Source organism: Rhinopithecus roxellana, chromosome 10, assembly GCF_007565055.1.
Source record: "Rhinopithecus roxellana isolate Shanxi Qingling chromosome 10, ASM756505v1, whole genome shotgun sequence".
NCBI classification, from domain to species: Eukaryota; Metazoa; Chordata; class Mammalia; order Primates; family Cercopithecidae; genus Rhinopithecus; species Rhinopithecus roxellana.
In genome coordinates, this window is record NC_044558.1 from 134,084,427 (window position 1) to 134,101,439 (window position 17,013).

Here is a 17,013-nt window from a genome sequence, read left to right on the forward strand (position 1 = left end):
AGGATAGTTGAAGTACCAGCATCTATACACCATGCATTTTCCTCACTGGTATTTGCATTTTCTTGGGTTTGGGTTGCTGTCATTGTTCTCATTCATGGATGCATGGACAGAAACTAAGTATCTAGCAAGGCTCCAGATTGTGCTAGGTACCACAGGGAATGCAAACAGGTGAAGCCTACTGCCCTCAAAAAACCAATAGTCGAGTTGGGGAAAAAAATATAGCACTGTTAGCATAATTAGGAAACTATTGAGAGCTAAATCATGTGGTCTAAATACAACAGAAATCAAAGAAGAGAAAGCTGGGATGTGCTGCAGATCAAAGGAGGGGTTTTTACATAGGTACCATCTGTCCCTGTCTGCCTGAGATAGGCCCTATTTAACCTTTTGTTTCAGCATAATTATTAATGGTGCCCCTACATTCTCAAAAGTGTCACATTTTTGTGGTCACCCAAGTTTTAGGAAGATTGGAATTTCAAGGTATCATTTAACTTTATCTCTATCTATACCACCTGTGTCCCATCCCTCTCTCCTCCTACACCCCTTCTCTCATCCTCTCTCCCATTCTAACAGCACTGGAGTGCCTGCACTTCCACTCTTGGCTCCACACAGGTGTTCACAGTGTCCACTTTACTTTGAATATTCTCCTCCACTTCATAATAATTACATTTTAAGATATCCTCTGTCAGGGTGCAGTGGCTCATGCCTGTAATCCCAGCTCTTTGGGAGGCTAAGATGGGGGATCGCTTGACCCCAGGAGTTCAAGACCAGCCTGGGCAACGTGGCGAAGCCCCATCTCTACAAAAATACAACAAATTAACCAGGCATGGTGGTGCACACCTGTAATCCCAGCTACCATGGATGCTGAGGTGGAAGAACATTTGAACCCATGAGGTCAAGGCTACGGTGAGCCAAGACTGTGCCACTGCATTCCTGCCTGGGTGACACAGGAAGATCCTGTCTCAAAAAAAAAAAAAATTTCTCCAAGGTCCAGTTTAAATTCTTTTTTAATGCAGCTTTCACTGGTTCCCCAGTCATAACCTGAATCAATCTCCCTCCTTTCCTCCCTCCCTCCCTTTCTCTGTCCTCTGTCTGTCTCAGTTGCGCTCTCTCTCTCTCTCTCTCTCCCTCTCTCTCTCTCTCCCCCCACCACCCCACCTTGGCTAGACTTTTATGCTTTTTACGGAAACTTCCTCCATGTCAGCTGTACTCAGCTGGTTAATTCACCAGACATGTGTTAAACAAGGTATTGAGGAAGGCACCAAGGACATGAAAAGGTGCCAAGGATCTCAATCGTGCCTTTGAAGAACTTACGGTCTAGAGGGGAAAGCAAACACCAGAGACTCCTAGTAACATGTGGTGAGGGCTGCAACACATATTGGTTGAACTGATTCTTGGTAGCAAAGGGATTTGCAGAGTAGGAGATAACCCATGGGAAAAGAGGACTGAGAAAGGGCATGGGATTTGGTAGCCATGAGCAGGAGGCAGGGGGCAGAGCTGGACTGCAGGTGCTTCACAGGGAAGGGTGTTTAAAATCCTATTTTAAAAAGTAAATGATAAATCAAAAACAAATGAAACACCAACTTTCAGTTGATGATGTTTACATGCAGCATTGTATTCCATAAACATAATCAAAATTAAAACTTTCATTCTCTAATATGCCTAATCAGGAAAAACAAGTGGAAAGTAGAAAGAAAGGAGGAAAGTGAAGGATAAAAACAAAGGCAGAGAAAGAGAGTTAAGAGAGGGCCAGGAAGAGAAAGAGAGAGAATGAGAGAGAAATGAAAAGAGAGGGACAGAGAGAGATCTACAAAGTGATGGGGGACAAAAAAAAAAAAAGAAGAAGAAGAAGACCCAGGGGAAGAGAGGAGGTGGCACAAGGCACAGGACCTTGAAGTCCTTGTAGCACCAAGGAGTGGGGCTACATAGAAATTCTCGAAGAGCCATTCCAAGAAAGAAACATTCAGAAACACTATTCAGGCATACTGGCATGGTGAAGCCAGCCCAGACACAGGGACAGAAAATCAGTGTGAACAGCGGATCAAGGAGACGCTGCAGAAATGAATCAGCCCCAGACTGCCGAGCCGTAGAAGCTCCATCTCATCATTTTTTAGCTGCTGGAGATTGTTTTTCTAATGCTTCTTTTCTGTAAATGTGGGCTAAAATGAGGTCACATATTTTAGAGTTTGTCCCATGAGTCGGGTGACGGTAAGCTGGGGCTCAGTAGGTCCATGGGTCAGGTGATCGCTACCTTTCTCAGTTTAAGAACAGGAAAACTTTAAACGATTTTTCAGGGTCATGAACACAGCATTGGGAGGCCTGTCAATATTTGTCAGGATTCAGCCTTTGGAATTCCTAGAGGAACTGTGAAACCTTTTATGATTATAAATCTAATTACTTTAAATGGACAACGTACAGACCCTTCCAGGACTACTAACCCACTTCTGGTAGCTCAGTCTATATTAAATTATGATGAAAGACACAGTAAACTGTACCCAGATTCCCAATAGGTACTTGGAAACATCAAACTCCATTCTCCAAATCTGGAATAAATGCTATAATTAAGGTATCATAAAAGTAATTTTCAAACTTAAAAACTGCTAAGAATTCATAGCTATAGTAATGGGAAGTCTATTCACTAAACCAATGGGCATGGAATAATAATTTACCTCCTTTAAATTCTTAAAATTAGGCATTACACTAGGTTAATTTTTTCTAGTTATTCCTTGTCCTTCAGAAACAAAAACAGAGAGAGATTGTCACATATAAAATACCAAAACCAATGATTAACAATTTTTGTTAATAAGAAATAAAATTGTATTTGTGTTTCTTGCTAAAACAATAAATCTGGATATACAGAATCATATGTTCAATTCAATTACAAATAGGAAAAGAGCTGGAAATGAACCAATAACTTTGCTTGCTCTGAAATCCTTCTCAAATGAAGGTAAAGTTCAATCAGGGTCAATACTAATTTTTTTTTAATACACATGAAAGCAGTTTATCAACTTCAAAGCACCCCACAATTGTTAGATATTATCATTAGTATATTTAATGGGAAGGGACAAATGTGAATCATATGTTAAATAGTGTCTGTGATATTTCTTACCAGGTTTGTCATTCACTGTAAAAAAATAAAATTATATCGATTGCATTTCAGAATATTTACACAGTGATTTGGAACAAAAAGGGTAAGAAGTTAAACCAATAAGCAAAATCACATCTTTGTCACCTAGCTTCTGTTAGGCAACACACCTGCAAAATCTCAATGATCTTCAGCTTGGTGTCCATCACAGTCACATCCTCATGCTCGGCGGGGCTGCCTTGCTTGCTCGGGTGGATGCTGGGTGGCACATCTGGCACGCTCATGGGGAAGATGGAACCTCTACTGAGTACCATCTGGGTCATCATCTCTCCCACCCCATGAATGGTTCTCATCACATTGTTTCCTGACATGAGAAAATGCCGTAAGTAAGTCAACACACACAACCCCTGGAGAACATGTAACTACAAAATTCAGTTGGTCACAAACACACTGAAAAGCAGCCAGGAAAAGGATTCAGGACAAGACAGAATAGCATCAGCATCGTTTGGGCTCTTTCTTTACAGATAAAATTAAGATACTGCAGACATGTTTCAAAATGACAACTTTTCAAAGTGGAAGTTTTCCTTTCTCAGAAAATGCTTTCAAATCATGTACCAAAGGTGAGCTGGTTGCTCTAGCATCCAAATCAGGTTCTTCTGTAATACAGTATGTCCTACTAACTGTCATACCAATAGGCCCTTGCTTTTAAAATAATGCAAAAGAAGATTACTAATTGCCAAGATAAAGTTAGTTGCAAGTGGGGATACAAAGATTGCATAAAAACACTTAGATGTTGAATTCTAGCATCATAATCCAATCCTCAAACCAATGATTTTTTAGCTTTCCTTTCATAACACTTATAAAAAGAGCTTGTGAGGAGGATTGTTACCTTTAAGAAAAAACAGTCTCATCTGGGGAAGACATATGCATTAGCCAACACACTTCCCATTCCTTCATCCAATTTGAATAGAAAACCATTACTCAAAATCCACAGAAAGCAATAATGTTTGAGGTGATTATGGAAACAAGCTAGTGACAAACATGATCATTTTCAATGAGGAATCATGCTCTTTCCATCTCTTCCTGAATTTGGCTTCTCCTTTATTTATTTGCTGATAAAATGTCATCATTCGTATCATGCACACGTTCCTTACACTGACCACAAATAGCTGTATCCAAGGATCCTCCTTGACACTATGACAATTTATGTTCTCCAGCCTGACTGCTGCTTCTCACTTCTAAGTTCCTACAGGAAGCAATAATGACGCAAAAGAATGGCTGTCTCCATTCCTTTCCGAACAGTGGTCTTTGCTTCGTGGGTGTTCATGGAGCTCTGCCTTAAGCTAAGGCCTAAGAATCTGGCTAAGAATTTTCCTTTCCCTCAGTGTCTCAGGGCGTAAACCAAGAGAAGGGGAAATGGAAATAAGATGGGATGAGATTTTTATTAAAAAAAAAAAAAAACTGGCAGCTCTAAGAGAAGAATGTAAACCATGGTAATACCTACAGGATCGAAAGGCAAACAAATAAAAAGAAAATATATAAAAGATGACAAGAGAATCTGAATGGTCCAGACCACAATTACCATTAAGCCACTGGTAACGACTATTATCTGTACATTGCTGAAAGGTAAAATGCCTTTGAAAATTCATTATCTTATCTATATATGGAATCAATTTAAGTGTAAGAGGGTAATGCTTCAATAATACATCTTAGAGTGCACAAAGAAGTTAAATTTTTCCTAAAGTGGCATATTCCAGGCAGAAGTTTTCATTCTGAAGGTCTGAGACCTTTTATTACACTGCTAGTTGCATAAGCCAAAAAACACGATAAAATGTATATATAAGGGTAACTTCCAAGTTAGGACAAAATTGAGGCAACAGGATTTGAGCCAGTCCCTCTTTTCTATCAGAATAGCCTTGAGGCAGAATGCTTCATTGTCTGTGGTTCTTAAACAATCACAGCAATTGAGTATTTCCACATCCCTCCCCCTGCTCGTTACATGGACTGCAGGGAGGTATATCTGGTTGTTGGCAATGGTTTTGAGCCATCGATGTTCAACCACTACCTTTATCCGAGACTTGATTCGAGTATGTATACGTGTTTGCCTCCAAGAGATGCTTTCTCACCACTAATACAGAACAGGCTCCTTTGTTATTCTTACCCCTGATTCACACACAAATCCTTGGCACCCACAGTGTCTGCATCTTATTTCGATTTGAATGGAAAATAAACATTTAATCCAAACGATTACTACACAGAAAGTTAGCCCAGACAATTCTTTCCCCCAGATACAGATCCTGTCACCAAGGAATTAAAATCCAGAGGCCAGATCCATAGTAATTTGTAACACATGTCGTCAATGAAATGGGAGGGTTCACTCAGTCATACCACATTCTCAGATGACTGTGGCACGTGGTCGCCACAAACCTCACTTGACATTTCCGTGTACAGCCAGCTCAGAGGCCTCAAATTAAAAATGCTGTATTTTCTGGATTTGCTTGGTGATGATGAGAAGTGCTAAAATTGTGAACTATTACAGCTTGAAAAACATGAAGTCAGACACTACATAAATCACAGCCATGCAAAGCTTCTAGTATCCATTCCTCCACAGAAAAACTTCTAATTCTAAACTGTTGAGATAAATCAGAGGTGATTAATCCTCAACATTGGAAACAAGAAATTGTACTACTTCTCAACCATAATTAGCTAATATTAACTAGAAAGTATTCAGTGAAAAAGCCTACTATAATAGAAATTCTCTGAACAACCTAATGCTTACAAATTCAGCTTTTCTGTCTTTTACATAAACCCAGCAGCCAGAATTGGCATTTGTGTACAAAGTGTATTGAGATAATTTGAAAATATGGAAGTCATCTTTGCTTAGTACAAAGTAAGAAGGAAGGAAACACCGGGCACGGTGGCTCATGCCTGTAATCCCAGCACTTTGGGAGGCCAAAACAGATGGATCACTTGAGGCCAGGAGACGGAGACCAGCCTGACCAACATGGTAAAACCCTGTCTCTGTTAAGAATACAAAAATTAGCCGGGCATGGTGGTGAGCGCCAGTAATTTCAGTTACTCAGGAGGCTGAGGCAGGAGTATTGCTTGAAGTTGGGAGGCAGAGTGAGCTGAGATTGCACCACCGCACTCCAGCCCAGGCAACAGAGCAAGACTTCACCTCAATAAAAATAAAAATAAAAATAAAAAATGGAAGGGACTGCTTAGAAAGAATGACTGGTCAACTTTTCAGGTTCTTTCATTATATGATTACATAAATATTTTTACTAACCTTAATTCCCTCAAGAAAAAAATCTAAAAGACAGGTATAGCAAATGCATACTGAGAGTGGTAACTGGGAATGCTTGGGGGATACGTTGCTTTGTTCTTTGGTTGTTCCAGTGAGCCAAGTTTCTATCGCCCATTTCAGGAAAGTGAAAAGCAACAAGGAATTAACCAACCTAACACGACAGCTGTGCTGAGCATAATTTAATTTTGCCCTATTCAGAAATAATTTTATTGTAGTGATCACACTATTGGTTTCAACAAGCACTAGCAGTTACATGAATTTATAGCAGGTGTAAGAGATTTAACAGAATATTGATTGAAATTTACTTAAGTCTGTTGGTATTTACTTTATTTAAAGTTATATTTATTCTCTCTTTTTATTAGAAATGCTTTTCTCTTATGAACATATAAGAAAATGGTAATTTGAATTTTCTTGTTGTTTAGATATCAGACATTTCTGAAACATTCTCATCATTTATAAGAGATAACAGACACATTTGATTCAGAGTTTTGTGAATAATTGTTCACAGCCATTTAATTGTTCTGTGACTACTAAAATCAGCTCAATGTTCTATGATAATAGAGGCCAAAAATGGATAATCCAAAAACTATTATTTTCCCTGAAACATAGTTTTATAGTTGGATTTGAAGAAATCCATCAGCTGTTATAATAACTCATCTGAAACCGAATGATGTTCCACCATAAAGACATGACTCTGGAAGTCTTCCTATTTCCCATCCCAGCTTAGCAGCTCCTTTTAAACCTGCCCTTGCTGGAAAATGTCTTTACTTTCTAGAACTAGAGCAGTTTTCTATTTCAAACATTTTCTGGAGCAGTGCTTCCTCCCAGTGGTTGAGGGTCTGGGTTATAAAAAGACTTTTCTGTATGCAAAGAAAACAAAAACATTAGCATAAGATCAAAGCCTTAATTAAGCTACTAACCACAGAGCAGTAGGTAAAGTGGTAGCAACCTGGGTTAAGGGGAAGATCAAGATTAAACAGCCAGAGAAAGCAATTTTATCTAACCAGTCCTCCCAATTCCCAGTAAGATCACAGTATTTTGGAAAGCTGGATAGCTAGATAGTTCTACATAGGACATACATGCATGGCTTTTATTCCATGTGCCGAACCTACAGGGAACTTGCTATACCTTTGCCTTGCGTTCTTGTGTCCAGATGGTCACACAACTTGCTCCCTCACTCCTGATTTGTGGTGCAATGTCACCTCCTTAGGCAGACCTCTTCTGGCCACCCTCTCTGAAGAGCTTCCATCACTCTTAATCCATGCACCCCCTTTAAATTTCGGTCAGGGCATTAACACTCTCTCACATCATATCATATATTTGTCTGGGTGTTTACTGTAGTCCTCCTCTCCAACGACATAAAAGAACACAAGTTCCATGAAGACAGGGAGTCTACCTTTTTCCAACATCTGGAATAGTGTCTGATACCCAACTCTCATTTAATAAATGTTCGTCAAATTAACGCATGAATAACAAAGATTGGATAATAAAATGAACTATTAAAAATGAGAATGACTTATTTTAGTAAAGTTTATATAAAAAGTTGGATCTCATTAAATTAAAGGTACTTCATCTTTCATCAAGTTGAGTTTTTGCTTACTTTCCTTTATACTTCTTTTTTCAAAAAGCATAATTTCATATTACTTAAAAATGTATTAAAAGGAAGAAATTAATAAAATAGATACCAATGAGATAAGGGAAAATAATGAAAGCTGTCTTTATCAAGGGCTTATCATATTGTGTGTACCTTGCTAAACCACAGGCCACATACACCCTTCACCTCATTGGAGCCTCATAGCACGGTGGGGGTTGGGGGGCGAATCCCAGTTTACATAGCCAGGAAGTGGCGGAGTCTCAAGTGCAGGTCAACTGATCTCAACATGAATCATGTTTTTCCACACCACGTTGGTTCACTAACAGACTTTACAAAATTCTAAAAATTTTCTACTAGAACTCAGAACGCCCTAATGCAATTACAGAAAGAAAAGATTCCAATTAAAACTGTGTTCTGAAAATGTAGAATTTCTGTTAACCATATAATAAATTTGCTCACATTATTCTCAAGTGATTTTACCCAACCAGCTTTTATCACATATGATGTGCCACATACTACTAGTGGTATTTTTCTTATGTTATACAATTTAATTTTAGGGGCAGCCCTTGTTCAGAAAGTATTCATAAAGTACCTAATGTTCATCTGGCAGGGACATCTCAGGTGGGAAGACATAAGAAAAGCAGAAGAATTTACAATATGGTCAGGAAAACATCAAATGTGTCCATAAAAAAATTAAGAATACGTACAAGACAGATATGATGGTAATAGTACAGTATGGACAGCATATGAAATTGCTTAGGAATTTTTTTAAACTGGGAAATTATCTTAAGAGTGAGGGCAGTGAAGGACAGTTTCACAGAGGATACACAATTTTTAACGAGGTTTTGAATGAAGTGAAAGATTTAGATTACAGAAGTGTGATCTTTGTCAAATCATGTCATCATCCTATGTTCAAAATCTTAATCCTATAAAATAGTTTGGGCCTTCTTGTAAGAATAAAATTACATAATATGTGCAAAAAAAGCCATGAACAATAAAAAGTACCATGTAATTGTAAGGTATTACTTTGAAAAGTAGAGGACATCTGCATGCTTTCACTACACCTCTGAAAAACAACTCTTCTCCATTTAATTATGTTCCATTATACTGGTTACCACCTTACTAATGAATATGTGGTTCCATCATATAATTATAGTTCATAATGTCTTATAATACAGCATGACTGAAACACAATATTGACACTAAATGTAGATGTCCCTCAAAAGAGTGTTTAATAAAGAACACTTAATGGAAGAAGCAGATAATATGATACCCAATTTTCTTCATTCTAAATAAAACACCACTGAATACAGTGTATTAATAGACTGCTTACAGATTCCAAGTTTCCAAGGGCTTAGAAATAGAACAAAACAAAAACTAGCCAAAAGCATGTAACCAAAGTGTAGTAATGTTATTATCCCTCTTTTATTGAATATCAAGTAGACTACTTAGAAGAAAACTGTTTTACATCCCACACACTAAAGAAGTGTTATTCAAAGGATGAATTGAAAAAGCAATTCACATAAAATAGTGGCTGTGTTCTGCATCTTATTTTGGATTTCATCACTGTCAAATATTGACAAAGTCATCTTAATATTCCAAATCTCAATATTTCAATTTGCAGAACTGATCTTCAATGATTAATAGTTGGTAATGGCAGTAATAAATGAATGTGCATGCTGTTTTTATAAGTGAGATGTAATTTACTTACAGTGAAATCCACAGATCATAAATGAAAGGTTTGAGTAGTTCTCATAAAGGTATATACCATATGAACCACACGCAAACCAGTTGCTGAAAATTTCCATCACCCTAGAAAGTTCTTTTCTGCCCTTTCACAGTCACTTCCCCCAAAATTTCTCCCCAGCCCCACCATCAAAGGCAACCATGCTCTTGATTTCTCACACCACAGACGCATGTATTGGCTAATGTAGAGCTTCATAGGTATGATTTTGGTCAAGTGATTATGCCAAAGAATACTGTGTAACTGATCAATGTTAAAGCACAGAAAGGCCTTTAGTTTTTTGCTGCTTTGTTCTTGCCTTGACTAGATCAGTATTTTTGTCACTGACTTGGGTAAAGTCAGAGATAGCATGTTTCTCAAAGGCAAAGATTACATCAAACAAGAGAGGATGGCTAATATAGTGAATGACTCTATTAAATTCCAAAACTACATAAACAGGTTGAAAGTAACAGGTTAAATCCAACACGGTAAATTCAAAATATAAAAGGTGCTATATGCTTAGGGCCAAATAAAACCAACTGAAGTACATGATGTGGAAAATGTGACATAAAAGAAAACAAATTAGAATTGTAGTTGAGTTCAAGTTTAGTAGGAATCAATACTATGTCATTGATAACAAAACACTCATTTTCACCTAGGCTACATTATAAAAGGGTTCAGAATGAAGGCAAACATAGCCGTCTTTGCCTCTGTGCCAGTCGAATCAGTGATAAATTAGATTGAGTCATAACAGGAACTGCTAAAGGAATTGCACAGGACTACACGGAAACGTGGGGGAATACAGGTGATGTGCTAGCCATTTTCAAGTACAGAAAAACCTGACATGTGGAAGGGATGTTGGATTTCTGTGCAGTTCAACAAGCAACAGAGGTAGGGCTACTTTCTGGAAGTGAGAGGGAACTGTACATATAGGATAACCAAACAAAAGAGACCTAATAATTAGAGCTATGAAAAATAAGAAAGGCCTACTCTTTGCAGAAGTAAAATCTTGGTCACTCCAGGTGTTCAAGGAGATCCTACGTGACCATTTCTAATGGGTGCTGCATGAAGATATGAAGCTCATATATTGTATAGATAATTTCTATGGTTCCTTTCTATGCCAGCATTCTATAAATTTGTGTTGGGTTCCAACAATAAGCACCAGAGATTATGAGAACTGGGAAGCCTATGCAATTGTATTAATCCTTAAAGACACCAGATGCTAAGGCTCAAGCAATATTTGTAACTACAGAAAAATAACTGGAGTAGAGACCTTAGAACAACATGACCCTCTTCAGTCATTCTCATTATTTGTAAGGTCATTTTTAGGGATTGATCCTGCCCTATTAACTCACTTAGCTAATGTGAGTAGAAAAACAATCAGGAAACCACCATGGCACATGTTTACCTATGTAACAAACCAGTACATCCCAGAACTTCAAAAAAAATTACATTTAATTAAAAAATCACATGCTTAGATGTTACAATCTAGTAATACTGTTTTGATTCAAACACATTTGTATAAAGCAGGTAATTTACACATATTAAATTCGTTTCACTTAATAAATATTTTTGAAAACTAATTAGGTATAGAGTAATACATTAAGCATGGTACAAGTCTCCCATAGAACCAGAAATGGAATCTATTTTGATAGTTTTCCCCCCAGTATGATACTCTCAGTTAATAAATTTGAATCTCTGTTATTGAATAATCTGTGTAGTAACTCTAACAGTCATAGAGTCTTCTGTAAGTCTATTGGAAAAGACAAGCTTATGACAAATAATCATAAAATTAAGGAAAGAAAGATACAAGTATATATTTGAATATTAGGGTCTCTAAATATTTTTGTGCTTCAAATACATAAATGCTTCATAAGGCATGTCACACACATTCATCCTAACGATAGTGAGATATGAAAGTATATATGAGATACTCATATAAGTAGCTCGCAGAAAGGTGCCTAAGGAGATACAATTGCTTAGTATTACTGGGGAAACAGCAGGAGACAGAGCTAGAGATGTCTAACTCAGATTATGAAGACTCTTGGGCACCAATTTAAAGAGCTGAGTTATTATTCTCTGGAGATGATGAGAGCTAAATAAAGAAGTAGAGTATGTGATTTAGAAAGATCCTTACGTTGGAATGTGGAGAAAGAGCCAAAACACAGAGTCAGAGAGAACAATCAGAAATTTATTTCAGGAAAGGAAGAGGAATATCTAGCTTCAAAAGATTGTTAGCTGGTAAAACTTTTAAGACTTGAGATTGAAACTTTTCTGAGACAAGCCAAACAACCATTGACAAAGGAGTGATTCTTTGTTTAAAAAAAAAAATCTTCTTTAATATGACCTGAAAAATAACTTCCAGCCAAACCAAAACTCTTTCATAGATATGTACTCTGTTGTGCTGAACTTTCTTGGGAAACTTGGAAAAAGCAGAAAAGAGTCTGCACGTGAGGAAGTCATCTGTGTATAAAGAAAGCAATACAATAATTATAGAAAGAACATCAACTGTAAAGCCGTAGGTTTTTTTTTGAAGAAGAGAGAAAAAGAAAAAGAAAAGAAACCTGAATTCAAAATTTCCAGCAAGCTACATACAAGCTGTATGATCTTAGGCAAAGTATACAACCCGTCTAAAAGCTTATTTCCTGGACACAATCAGGACCATAATATCCGACACACTGGACTGTGATAAGGATTAACAATAAAAATATGCAAAAGACCTAGAGGTATGCTAGGTATTCTATATAAATAATAGATACATTTACACAGTAATCCCTTGCCTGATGTGTAGCCTGGCATCCATTACATAGTTATTCTCCCCCTATTTTACTATGTGCATTTGATTTTTAAAAGGAACATGATCTAGTGTAGACCACGCGTTTGACACCCTCTTGACACAGAGAGAAACTGGGAGGTGGAATGAGGACAGTCCTTTTAGACACCATTGATAACTAAAAGAAAGTCCGATAGTTATACAGATACTTTTTCTAAAACATATAAAAGCTAAGAAGGAAAAAAAAAAAAAAAACAAGCAAACAAACAGAAAAGTAAAAGACATTACACATTAAGCCAGAAAGGACTTAGAGGCACAACCAGCATAGCACAAAGCTGGTGAGAGAACCAGACTCGGGACATTAGAACAAATGGTACAGAACATTAGAACGGCACAGAAATCTTTCTCAGCTTCTGAGGAACAGCATCCCGCAAAAGGCTTGCTGCCTAGAGCAGGATTTCCGATGCCAGTGACTCTGGGACACCGGGAAATAGGAAGCTTCTAGCCATTGTTTTCATGTCTAAAATTTTGTTACATGTTTAAATGTTTTAATTTATTTTTATTTTTCTCCACAATCTCTATTTCCTATTACATCTGCTATGGCTTGAATGTGTCCCCCAAAGGTCATGTGTTGGAAACTGGATCCCCAGTGTCGTGAGGTTGGGAGGTGGGACCCCTTTAAGGGGTGTTTAGGCCATGAGAGCACCACCCTTATTAATGGATTAATGGCATTATCCCAGGAGTAGGTTTTTTGTAAAAGAATAAGTTCCGTGCCATCTTGCTCTCTCACACTCTTGCTTTCTCTTTGCCCTGCCACTAAGAGATGACACAGTAAGATTTTTCCAGATGCTGGTCTCCTCAACCCTTGGCTTCCCAGCTTCCAGAACTGTGAGCAATAAATTTCTGTTCCTTATACATTACCCAGTCTCAGGCATTCTGCAAAAGATGTTACTCATTAATCCAGAAAGGACTTAGAGGTGCACCCAGCAGAGCACCAAGCTGATAAGAGAACCAGACTCAAAACATGACAAAGGCACAGAAATGTTCCTCAACATCTGAAAAACAGGTCCACAAAAGGCCTGCTATGCAAAATGGTCCAACATAAGATCTTAGTCTTGACCCAAAATGTTTCCAATCAGGGCATTTTCTAGGAAGATAACTGTGGTGGAGGCTGTGATGGTCCTGCCCAGATTCCCTTTCAGAAGTGAAGGACTACTCCCCAAGCTGCTGGAGTGCTACTCAGAAGACAGCCCTCAACTGCCCGCCCCTGTGTTTGTGTCCCCCCAATATTCATACATTGAGATACTCTCTCCCAAGGTGACGGTGTTAGAAGTAGAACCTTTGGGAGGTGATTAGGTCATGGAGGAGGAGTCTTCATGAATGGGATCAGGGCTCTCTTAAAAGATGCCCAAGAGAGATTCCCCTTGCCCCTTGCCCCAAGTCAGGACACAGTAAGAAGGTGCCATCTCTGATCCAAAAAGCAGACCCCCACTGGACACCAGATCTGCAGGCACCATAATCCTGGACTTCCCAGCCTCCAGAACTATGAGAAATAAATGTTTGTTGTTTAGAAGCTACCTAGTTTATGGTATTTTTGTTGTTGTTGTTGTTATAGCAGTCCAAATAGTCTAAGACAGAAAACTGTCTTACCAAGAAGTGGGATACTGCTATAACAAACATCTAAGATGTAGAAGTGCTTTGAAACTGAGTAGTGGGTAGAGGCTGGAAGAGTTTTGAGGTGCATCCTAGAAAAAGCCAAAATTGCAATAAACAGATCATTAAGGATGATTCTGTGAAGTCTCAGAGGAGAGGAAGAGAGCTACAGAGAAAGCCTGTAGCTCTAACACTCTTCGAATTTTCTAAGAGTATTCTTAAAGACTTCATAGAAGGTCACAAACAGAACACTGGTAGAAATATGGATGGTAAAGGTCATGTGGAGGAGGTCTCAGATGGAAATGAGGAACATCTTATTGGAAACTCCAGAAGAGGCCATCATTGTATAAAGTAGCAATACACTTGGCTGAATTGTATTCACGCCCTACTGATTTATGGAAGGTAGAACTTGTCAGAGATGAAATTGAATATTTGGGTGAAAAATATGTAAGCAAAGTGTTGACAGAACGTCTGGTTCCTCTTGACTGCTTACAGTAAAATATGAGAAAAGAGAAATGGCTTAAAGATGGAATTGCTAATTAAAAAGGAAACGGAACTTGAATTTCTGGAAAATCCTCAGCCTATCCATATTGAAAAAAATGAGAAAGTCTGTTTGGAAGTGTGGCCAAGTGACCATTTGATAAAGAGTTTACTATGGATCAGGCATCTCAAGGGAAGCCAGATGCTATCTATCATGACAATGGGGAGATGAGTTAGCCACCTAAAGAGAAGTCAGGACCTACTGTCCAAAACAATGGAAGAATGACCCCAGCAGATTTAGGAGATCACCAGGGATGCCCCTCCCATCACAGGAACAGAATATAAGGAGCTACGGGCCAAAAAGATTTCAAAGGAGGGGGTTGCCACCTCACATCATGGGCTTCACTTCCCCATGCCCTGTGACTGAGCTCCTGGGCTGCTCCAGGGATGGCTCCAGTGGGCCCCATTACAGCATGCACTGCATCCAGCAAAGCTGTGGGGGAGTTGAGTGGGGAGCAGTTGCTGCTTCCACCTGAATTTCAAAGGATGCCCTGGTGAGCTGTGGGGCCCAGGCAATAGAAAGCACCATCTATCAACCAGGAAGCAGGCTCTCACCAGACACTGAATCTGTTGGCACCATCGTTTTAGCCTGTCCTCACACTGCTAATAAAGACACACCCAATACTCGGTAATTTATAAAGCAAACAGGTTTAATTGACTCACAGTGCCACATGGCTGGGGAGGCCTCACAATCATGGCTGAAGGCAAATGAGGGGCAAAGTCACATCTTACATGGCAGCAGGCAAAGAGAATGTGCAAGGGAACTCCCCTTTATAAAACCATCAGATCTCGTGAAACTTACTATCACAAGAATAGCAGGGGAAGAACCTGCCCCCATGATTCAATTCCCTCCCACTGGGCCCCTCCCATAACACGTGGGAATTATGGGAGCTACAATTCAAGATGAGATTTGGGTGAGGACACAGCCAAACCATATCAACCATGATCTTGCACTTCCCAGCCTCCTGAACTGTAAGAAATAATTGCTTGTTGTTTACAAGCCACCCAGTCTATGCTATTTTTGTTACAGTAGCCCCGGCAGAGTAAGACAACTAGTCTGAAGACAGGTACTTCAGGCAAGGTCACTCACCCATTCCAGAGCAGCCTATGGGGACAAAAAGGCTCAGCCCCCTCACCCTAATGGAGACAGCCCTGAAGGACATCCCAACTTCAACCTCCCAGAAGCCTCCACTAAACTGCATCACAAGCCAACTTCTCCCTTTCCCAATCCTGCTTTCCCTCCCATTCTGCTAGTGTTGATCCTAAGAGCTCTCCCTAATAAGTCTTCTTCATGCTAATCCTGTCCCAGAATCTGCTTCCTGAGGTACACAACTGGCAATTTGTAATTCTAGAGTTGCCAAGAATTGTGGTCATTGCTGCTGTTATTTAAAAATCAGTGCAAGAATTTCAAGATGTTATGAGAAGAACATGCTCATCTGATACAATACATACAGACACAAAGGGACAAGAAGGAAACCTACCACTGTGGATGGGATTATACCCATGTTCCTGCCTTTTCTTGATTTAAGTGTATGATTTGGATGGCAAAGCTTCCCTTGATTTAAGTGTATGATTTGGAAGGCAAGAAGGTGTAGGGAGAAGGGAACCGCATATGTAAGATGGGTGAGTGTGGTGAACATGGTACATAATGGAGATAAGACAGTTCTTTCAGAAGCAAAGGGACCTCACTGAAAGCAGAGCATGGACAGAGGGAGGACAGACAGAATCGGGCCATCTCAAGAAGAACAAGCTTGAATGCCCAGAGGCAGCATGGTGCTAGGAAGAGCTAAGTCCAGACATCGGAGTTTTTCAAGTGATGAACGGTAATTGGTGTGTCTTCCCTTTGCATGTAAACTTTGCTAACACTTCTTAGCACTGTGAACTCTACTGCAAACTTAACTCCTTTGCAGAGACCTGAAAAGAGTTCAGTCCGGTGAAAAATTCAAGAGATGAACACTGAGAAAAGTCTTTAATAGGACACTAGCTTGTACCTTAGGCATATGTTCTTTGGTTTTGATCCTTATACTAAACCCTTTTCTGTTCTTTCTGATCCCCCATCTCCACATATACACTTCCTCATAGTCTCACCTCACACTCAGTTAAGTCTTTTTTTTTCTCCCTTTCTTTCTTTCCTTTTTTTTTTTTTTTTTTTTTTTTTGTAAGATACTCTGAGTATATTCAGTGAACTAGGGCTTCCAGTTTCAAGACATTCAAGCTGGTGTCTTACAAAGAACAATCATAGCTATTAATCAGAAGATAAGCTTCACAGATATTTGCTAAAAAGGTTGTTTTACAACACACATAAAAAAAGAATGCCATTCAACGAATGAAGGAAGATTAC

The 17,013-nt window shown here is 38.9% G+C and overlaps 1 protein-coding gene across 1 annotated transcript in view; it reads right to left on the reverse strand.

Moving 5' to 3' along the window:
• ITPR2 (inositol 1,4,5-trisphosphate receptor type 2) overlaps window positions 1–17,013 on the reverse strand; it is a 493,060-nt gene that overhangs the window by 300,390 nt on the left and 175,657 nt on the right. Inside the window, exon 22 of the mRNA XM_010379849.2 lies at window positions 3,253–3,446. Coding sequence (XP_010378151.1) covers window positions 3,253–3,446 — 194 coding nt within the window. The remainder of the gene's footprint in view (window positions 1–3,252; window positions 3,447–17,013) is intronic.